Here is a 25774-nt window from a genome sequence, read left to right as displayed (position 1 = left end):
ACGGATCAACATTAAATAAAATGAAAAATAGTGTCAGGTAGGAAACAGATGTCTTAATCTAACACCTCGTCATAGTATACATTTCTCCTCTGTGGTGCCAAAAACAAATACTCAATGTTGTCCTTGTTGCAGTATTTCACACTTCAGTTTCTCTTCAGTGCATCATTTAATTCCAATAAATCTTTTTCCTGAAATGATTACTTCACTTTTAAGATAATTTTAAAAAGATATTCATAACTTTCAGACAACTGATAAGAAATCATCTGTAGATATGAGCTGTAGAGTGCATTAGTGCCAGTCAACTAGAGGTACCATGATAAGTATCAATCACAGTTCCTAAGTCAGAATAACAATTCAGAGACTTGTTTCACAAAAGCTTTAATTGATACCCAGGGCAGTGCCAAGTTACATACATTTGTATACATACCTCATTCATCAACTGAATTATTCAAGCAAATGAGTTAGTTTTCACACTAAAAACACCATTTTAATTCCAAATATTACTCAAAATCAGTTACTTACAGGTCAAGAAAAAGACTTATTTATATTTCCTTTCTTTAGTGGACTAATATCCTCATTTGCAAAAACTTAAAAAACATTATACTGGTATATACTTAAAGCTTCTCCTATTCTGCATAACTATTTGAATAGATAGTAGTTTAACAATCAATGTAAAAGCACACAACATAGGTCCCCTAAGGCCCTTGTCAGTGAGGCAAACCCACACTAATGGAATGAGAATGAACTCAAAATGTATATCTTGCATGAAGTTTAGTACAGTCTATGTAAAAATATATATATGTATGTATAAACCAAGGAGCAAATGTTTTCCTGACCATTTCTGTATATTCTACTTAAAACCACTACAATTATGAAAAAAGTCAAATAAATCTACAGTTTTTTCTTTTTCCCAGTTCCAATGATCACTAGATGCTGAAGACTAAGAAAGATAAAACATTTACATCAATGCATAAATTAAAAAGATTTACACGTGGATAATGTCCATGAAATGTTCAAAATGCATTTCTGAATACGCAACTATCTGTTAAATTACATAAACTTTACCCAACATTGCACAAAGAAATTAATTAGTTTTTTTTGTTTTTTTATATATACCATAAATTGGTTATGCATTCAATAATATTTGATTTTTTTAAACCAAAACATGAGTAAAGTACAAGATGTGTTTTACACTCATCCACACACTATTGTTTTTAGGATTATTTATAAAAACAGCAACTGTCTATTTACGTGTCTGCAATAATTATCAACTCTGAGTTTTAGAACCTGTAAAGTAAAATGTTATGTCAGTAAGTATTTTAACCTTAAATTCTAACAGTATTCATACACTTCTTTCAAAATTGGAATTTCTGATAAAAAGTAAAGACAGTCTATACTAGATGTTCTTTTATCACCCATTACATGTATAAAAAGAACTGATCCAAAAAAATCAAAAAATCCAAGACCCCTTTCAAGTGTAAAACCTGCAGTATACAAGCTCATTAAAACCTAAAGACACACAGAAATATCAGAAATAAGTGTCAAGATGAACAGATCAGTGTGACATGAACCCGAGTGTTTAAGAAAAGTGCTCTTTTCCATTCAAATCTTCATAAACACAAGACAAATGTGCTTCCCCTGTGAGTATAAAAATCAGTCTCATGGGAGAATAGCCATTTTCTAAGTAACACATTTGCAGCAGGCAGGAAAAGAAAGTTCCCAAAATATGTCTTGTCAACCAGTTTTGACCCAGCAGGAAAGAGTACTGTAATCATACTTTGGAAAACTAAACAACACCATGCCTACCGTGATTCATTCACAGTGATCTTTTACCCCTTGGGCCCCCAAAAATGCCCTAATTATGTAACTAAATAAAAGTGCTGTCTCATCAAAACTTCAGTTTCTTTGGAATTTCCCACTGAAAATCTGCACGCCCAAAGTGGCCATAGGTGCTGGTTTTCTGGTATATTGGATGTTTCAAATTTAGCTCCCTAAAGAAAAAACAACAAACAAATTAAATTCAGATTTCATATTTTTGGTCATTAAAAAATGTTAGAAAAAATCATAATGCAAAACAACATTTATAAGGAGATATCCACGATAAAACACTTAATTTTCCACTATCAAATTTGTTTTAGAAAAATGCCTTTTTGTTTTAGTATAAATGACCAGTGTTTCTTTGTAGACTTAAGAATAGAAATACTAGCTCCTACCTTAAGACCCTTCAGAACATAATTTATGTAACACAATAAGAACTGTTAGGTTGAAAAGAAGTTGCTATTAAAATTAATTCTGTTAATGGTGTTTAGGCCATGTTATACAAGGATCTTTGCTCTATGAGAAATAATTTACTATTTAAGGTCACATAACTCCCTTACTTGATGATGCAACCAGGCCGTAGATCAAAATTCTTCTTCACTATTTCCAACAGTTCTTTTTGAGTTTTATCTGATGTTCCATATGAAAACAGAGTTATTGATAATGGTTCAGCAATACCAATGGCATACGAAACCTAAAATAATAAAAAAAATCTCAAATTCATCTTTCACACTACACTAATAAATACACATACAATACATTTTAAGGACTCTCTATAATGTTAAAATTTCCAATTTTGGTTCTGATCAGTAAAGAGGTTTAATTTCCCTATAAATAACCATAAAAAAACAAAAACATACAAGTTGACTCTGGGAAATAACAAGGACTTTTTCAAAAAGTCTAAAACTGCTTTTTTTTTATTCTATTCAGCACCATCATACACAACAATTGGAGGATAGTTTCAATGCTGTAGATATAACAAGCCAAAAACTATTATACAGTATTAATTATTTTTTCATTGTCATATTATATTATGCAAATTAGGTATTTAATAATCAGTCACATGATCTGAAACACAAGTAACTGGTCATTCAGCTTGCAACAAATTATATGCACTAATGTTCTAAAGCTGTCATACTGAAATAACCAAAGTTTATGAAGTACTTAGACCTCAACAGAAATTTAAACACTTCCTAACTGGAGAGCCATGGATTGTATGGAAGCCAGCCAGTGAAGGCAGACCTGCAAGTTGTCTACAAGTGTTAAAAACAGAATGTGGAATTGTTTTCAATTTTAAAGTACAGTTGTTCAGACTATAATAAAAGACAATCGTGTGACTTTATTTGTTGATTCTGGCTTGCAGATTTAGGGTACTTATTCAGGTTCAAATGCTCTCAATATTACATGTTATTACTGTTGAGACAAAAAACAGAATTACGAGGTCAGTCAGAATGTAAATATGCCCAAATGAAGAGCATTACGTTCACATCAAGGTACAAAACAGCTTACATGTAATGGTGCAAAGGGCACATCCAGTAGATCAAGAGCATAAAAATGATTTTGACATTAAAGTAACAGGAATATATTTATTTCAAAAGAATATGGAAACAGATGCAACTCCCTTTTAGACATAAACAAGACATAATGCATGTAACACAAAAGGTATAAGTAGGAATAAATACTGCTGGACGAAAGAGACCTCTATTGGAGAAAATGACATCATTTATGTTATAGGAGACCACATCCTATAAACCCCTGTGCCAGCTATACATTACTGTAATTTTTAAACAACTTGAAACTTATGGATAATAATGCCCATTTTCTCCATGACAGTCGCGTTCCTGGGAGACATGTTGAATCTCTAAAATTTGTCATTGCTAGATCAGTTTATTAAAACCTTTCATGTCAACTATTAAAGTAAAAACAATATGTAGTTCAGATTACGCGTGAAGAGAGAGTTACATATTTGTAACATAGTCCTAAACATTGTTGAAAATTATAGAAGCTTAAAAAGTACTTATCGCAAAGTAATTTAATAAACACTACATTCTACAAAAATGTACAATTAACACAAATCTAAATAAAAACAAAAGTTAATGAAATAAGAATGATGTCATTGCCATTTAAAGAAGTAATCAGAAAACAGTCCAGTCTATAAAAGTTTGCACTTCTGACCTGTACAAGACATCTTCTACACAATCCTGCTTTTACCAAAGACTTGGCCACCCAACGAGCAGCGTAAGCAGCAGATCTATCCACTTTTGTTGGATCTTTGCCAGAAAATGCTCCACCTCCATGAGCTCCCCATCCACCATAGGTATCAACAATAATCTTTCTGCCAGTTAGGCCTGCATCACCCTGAATACATCATGTACATGTTAAGCTGAACTATTTTAATACTTTTCTTTGTGCTTGTTCTTCTTTAAATAACTACTTAATGTATGTTTAACAGTTATGTATTCCATAATTTACTATCTTTTTATTCTTTAACTCATTACCCTACAACATGTATTTGAGTAAACAAGTTTTGTATTGTTTATTTTAAAAAGTTTCATTAATATTACTGGTTATAAAAATTAAAATAATGTAATATTGTCTTTATTACACTTATGAAAGAAACTTTTTGCTAGGTATATGGACTTAAAACTACCATAAACTTCCTAATCTGGCCAGAATCTCTTTAGATGTTAGGATCACAACTAAAAATATTAACAGCAGTAATGATACTCAACTAATTATTCAATACTTTCAACTTATCGCATTATAGGTTTCAGTATCCTTGCGTATTGCTTTGTGATGTAAGGTACGTGTCAATTTGCAATATAGATTTAGTTTAATTAAGCTGCAATAGTTATAAATGAAAGGGAGCATCAAAATAATTTAAAAAATCATATCTAGTCTGCTTTACTGTTATAAAATGAAACCAGAGCAGACTTCTGTTTGTATATATTGTAAACCAGTAGTACTTTGTCATACTTTAACATGATTTTTCCCTCTTTTGATGGGCTTAAAACTTAAACTATTAGTATTAAGTTACTTCTACTATAGTGAGCTCTTATTATCTGAATTTACAGTCACCAATAAGTTGATTCACTTAAAGTTCAGGTTCATAACTACATTGGTTAATAAGTTCTTTAACATAGTGAATCTGTAATCCTAATATGCCTGATAAAAAAACTTCAATCTCAAAAAGAGGGTAGGTTTATATTAGAGATAAAAAGGTGATAAGAAAAATTTAACACAAGGCTTTCTATTTATGTGTAGAAACATCTTCAAATATTTCTTTACAAGAAATCTAACAATTATAATTAAAATATTATCATAATCTCAACTTACCATTGGGCCACCCACAATAAAGCTACCACAAGGATTAATGTGGTATATTGTCTGCTTGTCCAGATATCTTGCAGGAATTACTTCTTTGATGACTTTCTCCATTACTTCATGGCGTACATCTTCCAATGGTATTTTGTCTGTATGTTGAGTGGAAACCACAACAGTGTGAACTCTTACTGGATCAGCTGCACCTTGGTCAAAATAATACTCACAAGTAACCTACAAAGCAAAATATTATCATCACTACCATACAAATAAAAAACAAACATTTGATAATATTTGCATATTCCTTTTAAATGCACTCTTAGCCTCCTATTTTAAATACGAAAATGTTTCTAACGATTATACACTTCTCTAAAAATTATTATATCTACCATGTTCCTTGAAGTAAATTAAGTCCATAACTAACAATTTATAAACATGCTCTGATAATATAAAAACAAAATTATGCCACAAGCTTTGTAGTCCCTCATTGTTGGAATTACTGCATTCCAACATGTCTCTTACACAAATAACAATCATGCATCATCTCTTATCCAACAGTAGCATGACATATTGAGAAACAGCTACAGACTGTCCTCAATCATTTACTGAAGTGGACCACAGCAAATGGCTTTAAGTTCTCTTTCTAAAACTGTTTGCATGCACTTTTGCTGCCAACAGGGTTTTCACCCTGCTCCTGATCTCCATACCAGTGAAGTTGTGCTGCCTGTGGTCTCTGAGACAAAGTTCTTGTAGCTTATCTTTGACTATAAGTTGATCTTTATACCACACATCAAATAGCTACGAGTCAAATGTACAAGAACACTGAACATCCTGTGTCCTCTCTTCTATCACTTGTAGAGCAAATCAATATTCTATGCTAAAGATGTATCGTGCTCTTATTCAATTGAAACTTGACAATGGTTGGTGGATCACTGGTCTATGGCTCTGCCAAGACCTCATCTTTAAAGATGCTGGACCCCATTCATCATGAGGGACTTTGGGGCTGTACTGGGGCTTTCTGCACTTTTCCAGTCCAGAGCTTACATGCAGTCTCATGAACCTTCTATGCCCATCAGTCATTTGCAACTGTCTTTACTGTATGCTTCAAAACTCTGTCCCTTACCAAAGCATCTCACCTCCATTGTGTTTTCCTTCTTCAGTGGGCCATGCTTTTTCAGAACAATCTGCCATTGCTCCTTTTGGCCAATCGTATCCAGATGCATTTGGATAAATTGGGTATGTCCTTGGGTAACATTGCTGTATCCACTGGTCAGCCCATTCCACCATGGCTTATTACAGTCTCCAAATGTGACCTGTCTTTAAGTCATCTGAGAAAAGCAGACACTCCTGATTGGAAATATGGTCTGTTATTTGTTGAACATCTTTCAAATCATTCTTCCATTCCTATTTATATGGATGGTTTGATATCAAGCAACTCTGTGGGCTCTGCTTGGTTTGTTGTGGTTAAATGATACAGCCTCCAAGGGTGTGCAGAGTGGCAAAGACAGGGTGGGCACATGCTGATCAACCAACAGTGCCACCCCTCCATGCCCTTGTCCATCATACAGCCTGTCACTTCTGTACAGAGAAAATTGCCAAAAAGTGACTATATTGACAAGTTTCAAAAATGTTTCTAGTAAGGAGAGATGTACAGTATGGTAGAGAGCAATCAGTACTTTGATGACATCCAGCTTAGAATGTAAACCTTGAGAGTTTCACTGTGTCAAGGTGGCCATTTTTTATTTATGTGTTGGCAAATTGAGTGGAGAGTCCTTCTGTTTATGACCACATCTTTCTTCTTTATTGTCTTCATTTGAGGGAGGTCTGTCAACCTCCATTGACCCTGCCCTGGGTTGATTGGGCATGTCTTTGCTGTTGGAAGAGGATTGCAGCAACTGAGGACATGAACAAATGAGAGTTTTGCATCTTGGGGTGGCAGGAGATGTACCCAAGGAAATGCCTGTACCCAGAACAAAAAAAAGTGGATCTTGGGGTATGCTGGAATATATGTTAGGGGAAGAGATGGGTGTTGAAGTTGACACATTAACTTTAACCATGGAGGTCAAAAGACTTAATTTGGTTTGAAAAAGATTATTTTGAAGGTAAAAAGAACCATCTGCACTCCCACTATAGTAATAGAACAAAGTGCAGCAGCATACATGTGAGATGAAGTGGTGGACAGCGACTTTCGAGTCTCAGGGTAAGTAATGTTTTGAATCATTTTCAAATGCTACACCTCTTTTTCTTCCAACCATTTAGGGCAAGAATGAAAGTAGAACTGGTGAGAGCCATTGCATTTGATGCAATGAGGGTCCACTTGACACTCATAAGCATCGTGGTCCTTGCCACTGCAACAGGCACATGTCAAGAAACCACAACATGATATCTTCGGGTGACCAAACCACTGACACTGGAAATATCTGAGAGGGTTTGTAATGTATGGCCATACCCTGCAATTAAGATAACCTGCTTTGATAGTGGCAGGTGTACATGACAACGTAAATGTCAGAATGAGAACATTGGTCAGCATCATAATTCCATCTTTGCGAGTGTAGATATGCCTTACTGCAGAAACTCTTTGGGTGGAGAAACCAGCAACAATCTGACTCAGAGATGTTCTTCAAATCCCTCTCAACAATAACTCCTTATAATGAGTTACAAGCAGCATGAAACATAACCTCAACAGGTATATCCCCAATCACCTTTGAATGAAAGAACCCTTCAACCACCAGGGTTCTCTCTACCCCTTCACAGGTTACCAAGCATGGCAAACATATCAGATGTTTAGATCCCAGAGGAGGTAAACTGAAAGAGCAGAACCTTTCCCCTGGGTGGTCCCCTCACCATTTACAGGAATTCACACCAAGGGGGAGAAAAATGGAGTTAAGGAAAGCACTAGAAATAATCTCTCACACTACTACTGTCACTAAAATCATAGAAGAAACAACAGAAGGGTAAGGGAGAAGAAGGAAGACAGAAAGCCAAACCCATGTGAAGACTTGTACTGATTGGTTCACTTTAATCCAGAACCTCTATGCTAGGAACCAACTTCTGCATGAAGGTAGGATGAGGTTTCCCAATCAAAGAGATGAAATGCAATGGCTCAAATGTAGTGAGTGTGTAATAGGTACCAGGAGGCCATGTCAATCCAAAGGCAACAGCTCAACTTCAGTGGTTCTGCAAATGGTATCATGAAGCCATGTTAACCAACAAGGTAACATCAACTACTATGGAATCCACATCACATCTACACTGGCAGAACACTACTGCCCTATTATCAACTGAATGGTTTCAATCATGTCCTTGTAGAAAACATATGGGAGGGTGCCTCCATGGTTAACCAAACCAGCAGCTTTGAATTGGAAGCAGTAAGGCCACCCATGTTCTACTAATAAAAAAAAAAAAAAGTGATAATACAGTGGACAGTCTGGAAGAATGTCATAAGAGGCAGTGCAATGGATGACCACAAAACCTTATTTTGAGAAGCAGATCATACCATGTTATTCACTAGAAGCAAGGCAAAAACGTGTGGCAATCTCTTCTGTAGTTCATGGGTGGTATTGTTTGAAATGCATATGTATGAAGCAAATTACTGCAAGGTAATTAGCCATCACCAACTTATGGAACACCTTTTCTACAGTGACTGTGCAAAGCCATGAGTGAGAAATCATGAATCAACATGGTTGACAGTGCAGATTTAAATTTAAAGAATAAAGAAAAATAGGAGAAAAGGATTCAAGCTGCTTAGATCATAGGGAGAAACAAATGATTGGGGTAAAAAAGAAGAAAGCATGACAGTGCACATAAAATGACATCTACAGACCATAAGGAGAAGGAATTATGTTAGGGGCAGATGAAACAAGGAGTACAAAAGAAATTGTTTGAACTGAGGTAAATTAAAGCATGGAAGGTCACATTACCGTCTCCCTCTGGAAGGGGAAGACACCTTTGAAGACCTCTGAATCCAAAAGGAACATGAGCACAGTAGGGACAGGGAAGTGCAAATCCTACACTATTGAAAAAAATTGAAGGCATGGGATAGGACTGGCTGACACCTGGAAAGCAAGATCAAAGATTCCACGAGTAATTCTACCACACGAGCAACAGAAGGCTTGTAGCAAAAAATCCCCTATTAACAGACCAACAAAAGACTTTCCACAATGGTGTACTTTCACAGAAGGTGGCTGTAAAGAAATAACTAACAAGGCAGAAACTCAATAAAAGACTGGGTCATCTTGCCAAGAATGAGACAAAAAACAGGCATGAAGAGGTAGGATGAGGGATATTGGATTGTAGATTGAGGTTGATGAAAAAAAGAAGGGAGGGAGAAAGTGGAAGAGGGACAGGTAGTGATAGAAGCAGACATTGTAACATAGGTAATCAAGGTTGTGCTGGCCTATACGGTGCAGTTAGGAGACCTCAATAAGGGGAAGTGGAGTGGACAAGAGAAATCACCTGATGAAGCAATCAGATGGGAAGGTACACAGGAGTATTTGTAGCACTGATACTTTGCTGAAGGCATCAATCACTGAAACCTGCAGGTGTTGTACAGGTGGCCAAAAGAGAGACAACATTGTATTGAGGTCCAATGCAAAAGCATTCAACAGAGGAGAATTCAACTGATGGCATAGGTCCCTGAAAACAAGAGCTAATAGCCAAACATTTGGAAAAAACTTGTAACAAAACAGCATTCCAATAAACAACAAATTTATTCAGAAACCAGATACAAAAACTAAAGTTCATACTATGTAAAAACTACACTGACAAACACAACACCAACATTATTTATAATACAATGACAACTGCCACAACTTTTATACTGGAGGAACAAGAAAAATGAAAACCAGATTCAAAGAAAAAAACAAACAAACATCTTTACACCTTTTTGAACACTGCAAATCAAATTAACACAACATAATTATAGAAAACACCCAGATACTAAGTATGGAAACAAATATAAACAAATGCAAAATCAAAGAAGCCGTACTTATACAGCAACAAAAACCAAAATATCAGTGGTTCCCAACCAGGGGTTCGAGATAACATTTCATTTTTTTTTTGTTTATATTAAGGGTAGGGTTTATGCAACTTTTACATTGTTGTAATATTTTTTCTTTTCTAAATGTTTTGTTTTTGTTTATATATCATTAAAAACTAATTATAAAAATTTGTTTTGGCCACCTTCACCTTTATTCTTAAATAAATAATTACTGTGAGGGGTGCATGGCATAAAAAAGGTTGGGAACCACTGCAATACATGAAGGAGCATCTTTATACCTATACTAATTAACAAGCTAACATTTAACTGCAATGCCCCCTACAATTCCATACCCATTTACACTCTCATCCCTAAGACATGTCTAACAACAGTCAGTTACAAACTTTGTTAACCAGAAGATGAACTAAGAAGATTGAAATGTTCTCTGCTTTATTAGTAAGTGTTAATAACCATACCTGCCAACCTGAGATACATTTTACTTCAAGTGAGTTTGTTGTCATCACAAATAATGCCCAAACAGTTGGATAGATCTGGGCACAAAAGATGATCTGTAACTAGACTGAAAGCACCTGGTACATGACATGCTATAAAATAAGATATATACATGATGCTCATTTTTCCAGTATAATAGATCTAATGCTCAAAAATACAGATCTCTAGATCAGGTGCCACCTTGGTGGTTGATATGTGCCATCATCAGATAATGACAGGCAAGAAGAAAGTGATGTAATACCTGATGTACTGCTAGAAGTTCAAGGATATGCAAGACTTTCATCCACAGACCAGTAGCCCAAAGTTTCCTGGTGAATGACCCATGCTCCCTTGTTCTTGAAAAGATACATTCATGAAAATATGGAGATCCAAATACAGGGGAGGATGTAACATATCAACTAAAATATGGGCTTTGTCCAGTCACCATTACAAAATATATTGTGGGAAGGAGGAAAGAAAATGTTAGCGTTCATGAAGTACACACTTCAGGGATCTTATGTGGTTATAGCTCAGAGGGACCACTGTAGTCATGGAGGACCATACTCTGAAAAGCAGTAAACTTTGTAAGCAGTAAGTGACTGGGCTGGAAAGGTCCATGAAATGCAGATGATATTGGTATATAAAAAGACTCCTGGAGCTAGTGAGTATGAGAGACTGATTGTTGCTTAGATTGAGCCAGTTGTACATGTAATAATGATATTGCATCCTCAGCACATGAATATGATAAACAAAAGCACAGAATATACAACACAAAGAGATAAGGCAAGTCTGAAGGGTGGGTGGGTCAAAATTAGTAAATCACACTGAAATGGAAAAAGTGAAGTTAAGAATGATACTAATGTGCTGTCAAGATATGAAGGTAAGCATAGGAAACACATTTTTTGTCATACACAACCCTAGATAAATGTCCATCTCATAGTGAGAAAAGACTTTATGGGGAACTATGCCAGTGCAATGAAGCACAGGAGGGGAGATAGCTGGCAGGCTAATATCATTCAAGGCTCAATAATTTCTGGGACTGTATCAAAGACAATGTCCTAAAAAAGATACAAGATAAAGTCAGACAAAACAAGATTAACACAGGTGAGAGAAGGTATAAGGTATTCACAGAAACCCTCTGCATTTCTATGAATAGCTTACGATAGAGATGTACGGATGGAAGGTACTATAGAAGGTTAGTTAAAACAAGTAGTCCAGGTGATAGTAAGAAAGGGCATACTGATCAGTAGTCCTAGGAGGGAAGGTCACAGTTTGCTGATCCCATCACAGTTAATGGTGAGAGAAATTGATTCACATGTACCTACACATCAGGAAGAAAATAAAGAATGGTTGAGAAGATTGCTCATGTAACAAGGGCAAGGGGAATAACAAACACGAAAGGGATCAAACATCACAAAACTGACAAAATCCTTGAAGACAGAAAGAGGCTTAGTCAATTCTTCATGCTACGAATGGGTATGAATGGCAAACTCTGGAGGCAGGATGAGACAATTAAAATTGTCATCATTCAGAACAATTTCAGCCAACTTAGAAGGAGCTTGGGCAATGTATGCGAATAAAGGTTGCCCCATGTGGCATTCAACCCAAAAGTGAAATTTGGGATTCATAAAACAATATTTACAAATTGTTGAGTACAGAAATACATAGACAAGAATGAACTGGTATTTAAAAAACCTGTCACACACTAAGCATGTAAACAAAGATGTCCAAGCTCAAATGCTTCCAAACGAGAAGGTTCAGTAGAGGAAGTCACATGAGCATCTGATGTTATTATTGTTTAAGAGATCAAGCATGATGATGATTTGCATGAAAAAAAGGTTTGAATATAGTAATCCCAACAAGAGAGGGGAGAATAAGGCTTGTGGCAAATGTAAAGAAATATTTGCATATAGAGGGCAGCACTGACCAAGATTAGCTAATATTGTGAGAGGTGGGCAAGTACCACTAGAAAAAAGTTTGAAAAGAAAAAGTATTTATCAGATATAAGCACAATATTATAGTATAACTTTATTCTTCCACTTACAAAGGACTGACAAGATCAATGACAAAAACACGATATTTAAGTAAATCCCTAGGAACTACATAATAGTCCAATGGAATCAACAGAAACAAAACAATGTTCAAGTTGTCTGAAGAAAATGTCATGCATGTGAAGTACTTTTGCATATACAAATTATTCTTGGTAGGGAATGACAATTACTTATTTGTACAACAGAACATAGAAAGGCTGTAAACAGAATCTGTTTTCTAGGAGCTAAAGTACAAGCATATTACACTATAAATTTAGCTGCTGGTACCAAGAAACACAAAATACACTGAGAATTACAAATCAACTGCTTAAATATAAAGAACTGTTCTGGAGGTTTTGGAATAAAAAAAACGTGGCCCTTTCAGCAGTACTTCATCAAGCTAAGTTTGCATACTGGTAAAGAAATGTAGGAAATTGAGAATATACAAATTAATACAATATGTATGGTAATGAAGGTTTTGAAAAGAGGAAAATTATAGCATAAGTTACAGTTTTAATATAAAGTATCAATTTAAAATAAACATAGACTCAAGAATAAACTTAGTTGTCATTATTCTAATGTAGGAGTATCATGAACAGATCTCTAGTTAAAATGGAAGACTGATATAATGGGAATTACTTGAACAAGTTATATTGGTATAAATAACAATTACTTTAAATTTTAAAATTCAAGTTTATAAATGTTTTATGCATGAATAGAAGTAAAATTACAAGTTGTAACCTATTTTAGAGTGCAATTCAATATAGTTTGTATTCAATGTCAAAATTAACTACTAATTTTGTTATGCATTGCTAGTTTAGTAATAGTTTGTGGTTGATTTGTTTTTAAATTTTGTGCAATGCTACACAAGGGCGAGCTATGCAAGCCATTGTTACTTTAGCAATGAAGACTAGAGGGAAGGTAGCTTGTCACTAAGCTACTCTTACCAATGAATAGCAAGATTGATTGCATATTAAATGCCCCCATAGCTGAAAAAGCGAGCAGGTTTGGTTTGACAGGGATTTGAACCCATGATCCTCACATTGTAAATCAAGCACCATGACTACCTGGCCACGATAGGCCAAATTTGGGATAGAGGAGAATAAATACCAGATACTACACACATAGATGCATAAAAAAAATAAAATAAAGACATTAACTTCAGTTTCTAGAAATTACAAAAATACAATATACAACCTGTATGAGGGGAAAAAAGTATTTATTTTTTACATAAATACAACCTTGCACTCAACCTTCTCAGAGTCAGACAAAACTTTTCCCATTCACAATTATTTCTTGAGTACAAATATTTTTGTAAGATAACTTATTATGTACAACATTCACATTTTACCAAAAGTTTCCTATGTTGTGCCCACGCATGTGAACCTGGAATTCCTTGGGCCATATCTGTGCAAACCACAATGAATGCTACAGCATACTATGTGCCTAATTTTCCTTTGGATTGCAACAACTGAATAGATGAATGGTTCAAACTTAAGTTTTAGTATTCTGAAGCTACAAGTAATACAGAGTTGATAATAAGAAACAAAATTATGTTGCTTCTTCATTTCAGATGACTGAAAAAGTTGTTTGTATTGTATCATAAAACTAGGCTAAATAAAATTACTTGCAAGACATTGAATTTGAAACCAAATTACAATTGGAGAAATCCTGTTATGATACAAAATCAGATAAAGCAATATTCTGAATCTATGTGTTAGTACATACAAATGTGCCATGTTACACCATCTAATTTTGCTTTCATTATTCAGACTTGCTTTGAAGCAAGAGTCAGTTATGGTTAACCATCTGGAACACCCTCTCCTTTAAGATGTTGATACTTTGTTCCTGCACATCCATAAGTGTAGAGAAAAAAATTTCCAGTTTATGCATATCCCATTTTACAACTGCAACCCTTACAGTTGCTTGTTTGTTTATTTTAAATCTACATAATTTACTTATTGTAACAACAATAAATATAGTGGCCTTTGTTAATGTATCTTTCACAATGGTATAACATGTTAATTTGGCTATTGTTAAAACTTTTCAAACACATTTGGAATAAATTGGGAATTTTTATAATAAAAAACAAATATTATACTGATACACTGAGTACTAAATATTTTTTATATTAGAAATAGCTTGATTTCTGCATTTTGTGGTTGGTATTTTAAAATCTCTGAATTATTTGTTGATTTGTTTACTTTGTGTTATAACAAAGTAAAGTTTAAAACTGAAACAAATAGTGGTTTCAGTTGGATCTAGACATTTACTTACCAGATGTTTCATTACCACAACACTGTTATTAGGACAACTTTTGATGGGTGCATTCTTGTTACATCATTTTTGATATGTGGGGTTTTTTTTTTTGTTTAAGGTAACACCAATCAATAATTAAAAATAACAACAAATTGTGCAATAATTTAGGGAAACATTTAAAAATTACAGATCATTATGAGTGAGGGTGTATATACCTGTATTATGATGCATTATAGGCTTGAAGCTTGTTGATAAGGTGGTCAATAATGGACCTTGAATTGTCACCTGTTACACCATTGAAGACTAATGGAAACTGGTAATTATCTTAAGTGGTGGATTAAAAGATGTCTACTCAGAGTTGTAATTATACAATGCTTCAAATATTTCACACCCAGTTCTGAAATTCAACAGAAAACCCTAGCAAAACTTCTTTTGGCATATAATATAATGTTCCAAATTCTATGTGTTTGAATGGAGTCTTCCAAAATCAATACCCATTGAATCCATGGACTTCCCATTTTTACTAACTGGTGGAAAAGCTGGTTAACTCCCAGAAAAAGAAAGAAAAAAACAACAACAACCCTTATGGCACTTTTCAGGTTAATTTTACCTGATAGTTTAAATTTAATTTCTAACCTTTAGAACTTAAATTTCTAACACAAAATAGTTTTATTGAACAAGACTTATTTTTTCTACCCTGATGTTTCTGTAGCAAAATCAGCAATACAGGAAAAAATGAAAAATACAAAAATGTTATCCCTTTTTCTCCTTCTAGAGTGACTGAAAATTGTAACAGACTCTGCTTACAGGTAAAGAAATTTTTTTTCAGAGTTTTCAATCATTTATTTTATTGTTTTACAACTAACTTCAGACCTTCTCACAGCATGCAATGAAAGCTAAATTATCACAGTGAAAACAGCTTTATGTAAACAAATAAGTTATCAGCACACACTGAATTATACAATCATGCGCATGATTTATGCATGCTATCATAGTGGTTTCATTTTTGTTTGTTGTTGAAAGTTTTCTTATCCAACTTAACACTCGTCATTTGGGTAATCTGGGCAACACATTTTTAGTAGGTACAGCACTACCAAACACTGATGTTAGAACTTGAGTGAAGTGATACCTAATTAAATTACTTATGACAAGGACTTAAAATCTTAAGAGCAACATATCAAGTACAGATAGAGGTAAGGATACATAGAGATCAATGTATCAATAAATATTAGATATATATTAAGAACGTTAACTAACTAGCACTAACATTGTAAACAGCTTCATTTGAATTGCATTTATAATATACTATATTAAGTTAAAACAAAGTAGTTATTGGGTTTGGCTATCAGTTTACATAAAATGGAAAATGTTTTTTTCTGGTGGAACACCCAGAGCTATCAACACCTTTCACTACACACACACACACACCCTGTGTGTGTGTGTGTGTGTGTGTGTGTGTGTGTGTGTGTATTTAATACAATGCAGCAGAAATTTCAGTCATTTCAATTATGTTTTTTTCTGATTTGTTACTGAATACAATTTTTGGTTTCTCTGCTATCTTTTGTACGTTGTTTTTCATATATTTAACAATAATTTGTCTGTATTAATGGGTAAGATAGAGCTTTTTTTTTTTAATACTAAAATGCTGAGGTAATTGTTTGATATGCTCTGTCAATAGAATTATAGGATTCAATTTCAAACACTTTTGACTAAATTTCTCATCAATGAATTGTCTAGTCCAAACATATTTCCAATGTATACATTTTTAGTACTCTCACAATATTATTTTGTCATTATCAACTCTTACCACCACCTTCAATATACATGTCTAGTGCAAAAATATTTTCAACAAATATTTTTAGTACTCTTTCACAAGACATTATCGCCTCTTATCACCACCTTCAGAACATTACCAATAAATTTAATACTATCAGTTTCATCACGTAGAACTTCAGTTCTGATATTCACAATATTATTGTAGTTTGGCCAGTTATTTTCTTCTACTTTCTTTACATTAAAAAACTTGTCAATACACTTTCTTCTGAAAGCAGGAAATTAAAACACAGGATGAAATTTGCATTATAAACCATTTTAATGCCATGTTTATTAAGAACATGCATAACAGTTCTTTAAATTTTCAATGCATCTCTAAAATATGACACACACACACACACACACACTTTGACCCAACTGAATGTTAGATTATAGTAATTTTTAAAGATGGGGTGAAGAACCTCTTAATAAATTACTTCAGTCATTTATGATTGAAGAGAAAAAATGGTAAACAAAAGTTTGAATCTACATGTATTATAAATACTGGTTGCATTAAGAGTATGTTAACCAGTGTTCAACATGGTTCCCATTTGCCACGTGGCTAAATGGCTACTACCTGTGGTAAATTGTTTTAGTTCTACCACTTTTTTTTTTTTTTTTAATATAAAAGAATTTCATCATCAACTATTTGAAAACATTACTGAGTATTTTTCTACCTCCTCATTTCCTTTGTCATGTGGAAAAATTTTAAATAACATTCTCCATACTTTTGGTGATTATGAAAAAATGGTTGGAAACTACAGATGTAAAATAACTGGTTAACTGATATTTTGGTAAAACACATTACTGTCAGGAAAATAATCAACTAAAAGGAATTGGCATTTCTGATTATTACAACTATAAATAATCAAAATGTATGATAAACTATGACAGCAATCTGTCAATGTCCCTAATGTTAAAGTTCAGTATAGATGAAAAGGTTGCAGCAACCAATGCAAACTTTTAAATTAATCTGTTAAATAAGTATCAATAGTCTTTGTAGAAATTAGAAACAAAAGTTTTATTTTCATTGCATAAACAAATGCAAGTGAAGTAGTAAAGTACATTTGTTTTTATTAAATAATTCCACATGCAGAACATCATTTTGTTAAAATAATTCATTCTGAAAAAAAAATGAGGTAACACTAACATTCCAATGTAGTGAATGAAGGAGACTTACATTTGTGCAACTATTACAAATTAAACATCAAGAAATTATTCCTCAAATTACACAATATGAAGCAACAAAAATACTGTTCTCATGACCTGTATCAAGAGTATTTCAATTTTGTATTAACATATTCCTATTTTATTGGTCAATCACAATCAATCCAGAAAGCTTTAACATGTTCTACACTTGGTTAAGGTTTAAATGCTAAATAATTAATAACCCACTTGTTTCTGTCCAGCAGCACAGTTGTAATTTTACTTCTGTTTATAACTACGAGCTCCATTTAGTTTATTTCCATATTAATGATTTCACATTGTAGTGTCACTTAACTGCTCTAAAGTCAGAAACCACTCAAGTCTTATATATATTATAGATATATATATATATGCATCATTGTTTGATGCATTGGGTTTACAGTATTCAGACAGATGATGTCAATGAAAAATTGTAGAGCAAAGCCAATCATTACCGATAAAAAATAAAGACGTAAATTTCATCTGACTCATTTTACAAATGCTGGTTAAAATTGTATGAAACAATGAGGAAGAGAGACTTACTGAAATGAATTAAGATGGTTACTATATCATATGGTTAGACAGCCAACAAAACAGGATGCCATTTTAAACTTATTGTTGAGAATATGATCCACTTGTCACATTCTCCCTTTCACAAGTTGCCACTAGTTCTTTCCAATGTTTAATACTATATTTATAACCAAATGAAAATCACATATATTAATCAAATGATCCATTGCATTTTCTATACATGACCTTGCATTTTGCTTTCAGTTTTAAATTTAGCATGGGAATCACATTGATAAGTGTTAGTTGAATTTTTATAGCTCTTATTATACCAGTTAGAAATATTATTGTTACAGGATATTGTTTGTTTTTTGCATTTTTTTTATCCTGTTTTCTTAAGTGCATTAAATAAATGATCAGTATAGTAGTACCATTAGCATAAAGAGTAAGTTAAAGTTTGATAGCAAATATAAAAAACCTATGTAAACATTCTTCATGAGATATGCATATGAGCAGGTCTTGCATTACATAATTTGATACAGATAAAGTAAACCTGACATTTATCAAGTGATTTACAACTTATGGTGAGATTAATTACATGGTTCAAAGAGCAATAACAGTAATATTAAGTATAAACAGATGTGTAACTAAGGTATTTAGGGAAACAGTTTCAGGTTACAATTTTCAGTCATTATAGAAGGAAAAAGCATGTACAACTTACATTTTTCTTTATTTTATGGTAGTTGTAAGGTTGGTCCATAAAATTAAGTTGTACTGAAAAAAAAAAATTCAAACACCAACATCTGACATTTAAGATGTGTTAGAGAACAAATGAAATTTCATAATTTTCAAATAAACAAAATATTTAACCTTAACATGAAAATTACTGTATTCTCAGTAGTTCGATTCCATATATTCAAGAACAAAATTTTAGTAAGAATACTTATCTAAAAAATTTGATGAGGATGGAAGTGCACTTAATAGCTCAAGTGAATAGAATCACTATAGGGAAAATTTAATCACATTCTATCATAGTAGTGCTTTGTTGCTAATAGTTTAATTATATTTTATTACATATCGAAAGATAATTCTCTTTACAAAAATTACCAGTTATGTCTCACTACAAATACTTCATAATACTAATATTCTCCACTTATTAGAAACAATTCAGAGAAAGGCTACTAGCATAATCCCAGGGTTGAAAGGAGTCCACAAGAGTCAGGTTAAAACCTTTTATTTTTTACTGAAGTTTACAAAATTGAGATAAAAACAGGATAAAGATATCAGATTCTTGCATTTTGATCCAAGAATAACACTTGGAAAAACAAACTCCACTTAGGACAGCTATTTTTTTCTAACAGGCTGACAGACTAATTGAATGAGTTGGCATCTACATTTACCTTGAAAATAAAGGGTGGATGGTCTATAAGACTCTTTACCCAAATGGTCCCTTATTGTCTCTTTGTTAATACATATTTAGAAACATTGTTTGAAGGATTATTTTCCTTCATGAAGTTATATACTTGTGAAATGTATTCTTCTGAACTTTAGGTACCACTAATGAATTAAAACAAACTTAAATACATTTGTATAGTTAACCCATACACTGCAGCAGGGATGTACATCTCCCAGTCCACTGGGAAATGGGTCCCAGCAACAATGAAAGGATTAAATACAGAACTGATTATTTTTTTCACATGACAACTTAAAAGTAATTAAATAAAATTTGATCTACATTAGAAGATATGATGCAGTAACTGACATTTCACTTTTCAGCTACTTATTTTGTTATTCCATCTTTACAAAATAACATTCAGGAGAGTTGTCATCACTGTTTCATGAATAGTACTTGTTGTATACATTTTCCATAGATTATTTACAAAGTTTTAACATTCGTTTTTCCAACACCTTGGCTGTTGCTAACTCAATCATACCACATACCACCCCTATTAAATGGAGGGAGATGTTGCATCTTTGTCTTTTATATTTTACTACCAGCTACAAACATCAAATCATTGTAAAACAGAACGAACATGGCCACAGAAGTGCTACGTTCCTGGTGACCACATATTTTAGACAAGTTTTTTCCCTACCTACAATTTATGATATTTTACCAAGTACAAAAAACAAAGAAAAGTAAAACAACTCATGTATATGTTGGTAGCTGGCTGCCATGTCAGCAGTAAGGAAAAATATTTGTTTATACATTAAAATATACTCTAAGGATGAGTCACTTTTACAACTTTCTCTTAAAAAAACAAGAGGAATGCATGATTATCCCAATCATGCACTCACACATGCTCTAATATAGTTTTGCTTTGGTAAAAGCTAGAAATTACAAACTGTAATAAATTTATGCTGTTATTTAAAAGGAAACAACACTGTAAAGAAAATAATGGAAAACTGCTAATAAACAGAGGAATGAATAGTAACAAGATTACTGAAAGATAAGATTCAAACAAACATGAAACTAAAAACTTGTCAAACTCTAATCCCCTTTTTCTTCCCCTCTGGTTATGCTTTGAATCATAAGGTAACGAAGATATACAGATAACTAACTTCATTAAACTGGTCACAAGTCACTCAACCTCAAAAGTTAAGAAAGAATTAACTTTCATTTTTCTAACTTATGCCTTCATTCTAAGTAACTCATCAATTCTTTAATACTGAAAAACATTAGATAACTTCTTCCAAATTATTAAACCAGCTAACAAGTAGCATCCATCTCACCACTGAAACTGATAACCATGTCAGACAATTAAATTTATTTTTAGGAAGAAAACTGTTCTATGTTTGAAATTGGAGAAAGTTGTGTAGTTCTTAGTTTTATAAAATGAGACAAACTAACCATTAGTGCAACATTTCTAATTAGCCACACAAACCTCACAATAACTGTAAATATGCTATTTAATTCCTCGACAATGGCTCCTTCCACCTACTATAAGGAGAAAGCACATTTTCAAAACAAACAATGGTAACCATCTAACCATCTCACAGATTGGATTAAACATAGCTAAAAATGTTTGTAAATAAAATTTACTTGAGTCTTAGAATCTGGTCCAGCCCACCAGAAAACTCCACTTCTTCTCAGTTCTGCTAACTTAGCATTGAGTTTGTGTGCTAAAACTACAGTTAAAGGCATACACTCTTCTGTTTCATCAGTTGCATAGCCAAACATCAACCCCTAAGGGAGAGAAAAAGGAAAAAAAAAGTTTAATAGTACTTATTTTAATTTGTTTCAATTTCCTTTGAAAAACTGTTGCTTATAGAGAGAGAAAAAATATTACACATTGTAATTGTTTCATTTATGTTATGATCTAACTACAGAAAAAAAGGTCTTAAGTGACTATCAACTTTACTACCAAACATTTTGATAACAGTATTCTTTTCATAAATTTACTTCAATTAACTAATTTTTTTGTATTTATTATTATGTACTTAGTACTATGAAAATGCTACTATTAATTTTGTCTTCTTTTCAACGTAGATATAGAAAAAGAAAGTTGTTGAATGGACATCATGCTGATTTACACACCAGTGTGTTGTGTCAACTGTAAGTATAGAACCAAACATTTTAGCATTGTAAGCCATCAAATGTACCACAGGAGAAAAATGAATGCATTAGCCCTTTGCTTAAAGTCAGTCTACAAAAAACTAGTTAAACTTCACAATAATGTATTGTATGTAAATCATCTGGTGCACTCACCGAGTGATGTTCATGGAAAACTTATCTTCTAACCCTGTATTCTTACAACAAATGAGACCTAATTACATTTCTACAACTTCAAACTGAAAATAGATGTAAAAACTTTTCCAAACTGTCAGAATACTGGAAAGTGTAACATGTTGAAGATAACAGGTTCTGTACAAAACACAAATACAACCATAGATTTAATAGAAACAGCTTATTGTAGCTTTTTTCATATAATAATTTGTCAAATAGTTGCAACCACAAAAAACTTTTCCCCATCACTATCTTCCTCATTCATATAAAGTGCAAAAAAGAGCTACAAAAGAGAAAATGTAAGAATAAAAAAAACTTTCTTCCAGTCATTAACACTACCACTACTATACAATGAGTAGACTACTGAGGAGTTTGTTACAGCACCTAATACATGCAAGCAAATGTTTTTTTGTATGTTAATATTATATGTCACTTCACCTTAACCTACGCATTCTCCCCAACTATCCTGTTGGTTTAAGAAACAGTAACTAACAAATATAATGTCAGCACATGCAAGATGACAAAAGATAGGAAGTAGATGAGTCATTATGGGAACATCTTGACAAGTTCTTTTGAAGTCAATAACTATTACGTAGGTAATCTTTGTGTGTTAGAAAATAAAATTAAATCTAAATTTTACTATTACTTGAGTAGTTTGCCTCCCAATGGCTTTAAAAAATCTACAATGAAATAAAATTCAAATGTGAGAAGATAACAAAATTATTCCTCCGTGTTCAATCACTGAAAACTTTCAGTAACAGTTAGTTTCTACGACATTATAAAATATTTACATAAATGATAGATACAAAACAATTCACACCTGATCTCCTGCTCCAATTTCTTCTTCTTTCTTATTCTCATAAACACCTCTAGCAATTTCAGGGTTTTGTTGTTCAACAGCCACCAAAACATTGCAAGTTTTGTAGTCAAACCCTTAAAGTAAAAACAACTATTGTTTATATGCACCAAGATAGTTGCAGATATACAAGACTTGTTCATTCTACTTCATCCTTAATTTACTTTAATAACATACATAACCTGCAGAGCTATAGATAACATTCAATATAGATAACACTTCAGGTACAAGTATATTCAGAACAAGTAGCCAAGTTAACCAGTTTACACATTTAAACTGCTCAATCAGCTTATAGTAAAAGACAACTTCTAATAAACAGTCCAAGTTTCAAATGAAGAAAAATGAGACACCACTAGTTAAAACAGTTGGCATTTTTTTTTCATAAAAGCTGCAACACTGAATTTTAGAGGAAAGTGGAAGAGTACTTTAGAGAGTTAGACTAGAGGTTTTTAAGTGTAGTTTGAGCCAGGTGGTAGTAGAAATGGGATACCCTAAGTGGACCAAATATTGATTCATGATACACCACAAATAGTTGGTGAAATAAAATGCATTTAAACAAATCTTACCTTTTGAGCAGGTGTCATAACCAATCTTCTTCACAGTTTCTCTTACAATATCATGATAGTTAATATTGGCCTTGGATGTGATTTCTCCAAAAACCATTATCATACCAGTCTTGGATGCAGTTTCTAATATAAAAATATTTTATATTTGATAGTTTGTAAATAACATGTTTTTTACTAACGACATACAGTTAAAACATTTAGTTTCTGTAGAATACCAATACAGTAAAATATCAAGAAATAATGTAGAAAAAGTAAATTGGTGAATTTATTTCAACTATGTCAATACTAAAATGGGGTATGCACCAATAACTTTAAAATCAGTGTCAATGAATAGACTTGTGTATGCCAGTTGGATAGTTTTTCATTTTTCTATACCAATTCAAATATGTAATACACTTAAAAAGTACTTATAGTAAAACAAACTACAAGAAAGTGAAAAGCATTAATTATCTCTTTGAACTATTTTAAATTTTCCAAAACTATTTTATATCAAACAAGTATATCAGAAATCTCTTAAAAACATGTTTTTAAGTGTGTGTTAAAAAACAAAAAGAGGGAAGAAATGGGAAAATCAACTGGCACTTCCATTGAACAGAAAACAAAATATGTAGAAATAATTACACAATTATTCAGTCACCTTTCAAGTTTTCTCCAAGTACTTTTTAATCCACAATTTAGTTTTGCAAGTAAGCAATTATATCAATAATAGGTTGTCTCATTACACTTTTCTCTAACTTTCAATAAAATAAGTTCAGAATTGACAAAGTTATTCTTAATTGAGCTTGTATTTACAACACAAATTTCAGTGAACAAAATTTGGCTGTTACTTATTTCGACAGTTTATGTGGTAAAAGTTATTATAAGCTTTATCTTACCACATGCCACTTTAGCATCAGGATCTTGAGTCAAATGTGCATCCAGTATTGCATCACTAATCTGGTCACACATCTTATCTGCATATAGAAGCAAATATATAAATTATACACATGTTTATCATATTTTTTAAATACTCACATTTTGTAGTTTTCTTATACAAAACTAATACAGATTATGCTATTACAACTGAAACAGTGCAAAAAAATATTTTTAAGGGTTCCAATAGCTATTTGTAAAGTCATATTTGTTAGCATTATATTAATGACTGTAGTTACTAATTAAAAACAAAATTTCTTTATTAACATACATAATTGTAATGACAAAAGCTCATCAATAGATATTTGTTGTACTAGCTTAAAATTATTTGAACTCTACAAAATCGATTGTTAAACTTGAGTTATTTTAATGCCATTAGTATCAAATGTAGTATTTACTACCCAAACAAAAATATCTCAAGAAAATGGCAAAACGTTGAAATTTATGCAAAGTTCCACACATACGGGAATGATAGAGAACAGTGTATTAAAAGATCGAAACCAGTAAATCCATCAATGCGGCATTTTCTCAATATCTCGTGAAATAACCATGTCCCATGTAAAATTCTCATTCCCAGAATAGTTTATTTAATGACACACTACATAATTAAACTGAAATTATCTAGCTAAGACTCGACCCTTCAACGATCAATTCTTTTATTTTTACATCGCGATGTTATTCAATTAATACTATTATTGTTTAACGCTCAACCATATAGTAACAATATTGTAGTTATATTACATGCCATTACGGTTCACGCGGGTTTTATTGTGCTACTATTTACGCTAAGCCTAATCGGGCTTACTCGACCTATTCTAGCGTTTGTAAATGTCGTCTCAAGCCGGTGTCCCTGTCTGAACTCGACAGGAAGCTGAAGATAAAACTTCATATCCTTCCGCTGAATCGCTAGAACCAATAATATAATGCTAATTCTTAACTTAACAGAAAGGTTAAGACACATTTATTACCAGGATGTCCCTCTCCAACAGATTCCGATGTGAAAAGAAAACTTTCCAGTGTATCATGTTCAGTTGCAATGTGAGCTTCGCCATTCATCATACATTCTACAACCACAGCGTTTTCTGACATCGTTCTACCACTTTATTCCCAACAACCAACACAACCCAATGAACGAATGGAAAAGAGACCGAAACCTTTTCGCTCCTTTCTTTTATACCTACAGATGTTAATTCCACTGCGCATGAATGTACCTATCTATCTCATTGGTCATTGTGAATTGCCAGTCTTCCAACACACACAATGGTGGAACACATGCAAGTAACACCTAAAGTTAGTACTATGTTTTTAATACTT

General features: G+C 32.8%; 2 protein-coding genes across 2 annotated transcripts in view; one reads left to right on the top strand and one right to left on the bottom strand.

Annotated features, from left to right (window-relative positions):
• Positions 1-362: 362 nt before the first annotated feature.
• LOC143255863 (S-adenosylmethionine synthase-like) lies at positions 363-25659 on the bottom strand. The gene is made up of 9 exons (XM_076512199.1): positions 25429-25659; positions 24424-24501; positions 23549-23671; positions 22947-23059; positions 21443-21586; positions 5155-5373; positions 3994-4176; positions 2379-2512; positions 363-1991 (listed from the first exon to the last, which is right to left on the bottom strand). The coding sequence occupies exons 1-9, from the start codon at positions 25547-25549 to the stop codon at positions 1889-1891; spliced, it is 1218 nt and encodes a 405-aa protein (XP_076368314.1). The 5' UTR covers positions 25550-25659; the 3' UTR covers positions 363-1888.
• The window catches only part of LOC143255861 (uncharacterized), a 19250-nt gene continuing 19108 nt past the window's right edge, over positions 25633-25774 (top strand). The window contains exon 1 of the mRNA XM_076512195.1: positions 25633-25750. The gene's annotated coding sequence lies outside the window, so the exon portion shown is untranslated. The remainder of the gene's footprint in view (positions 25751-25774) is intronic.

The sequence above is a fragment of the Tachypleus tridentatus genome, chromosome 7, assembly GCF_004210375.1.
Source record: "Tachypleus tridentatus isolate NWPU-2018 chromosome 7, ASM421037v1, whole genome shotgun sequence".
Lineage (NCBI taxonomy): Eukaryota > Metazoa > Arthropoda > Merostomata > Xiphosura > Limulidae > Tachypleus > Tachypleus tridentatus.
Note: the sequence above shows the minus strand (reverse complement) of the source record. Positions and strands in the feature narration are given on the sequence as shown.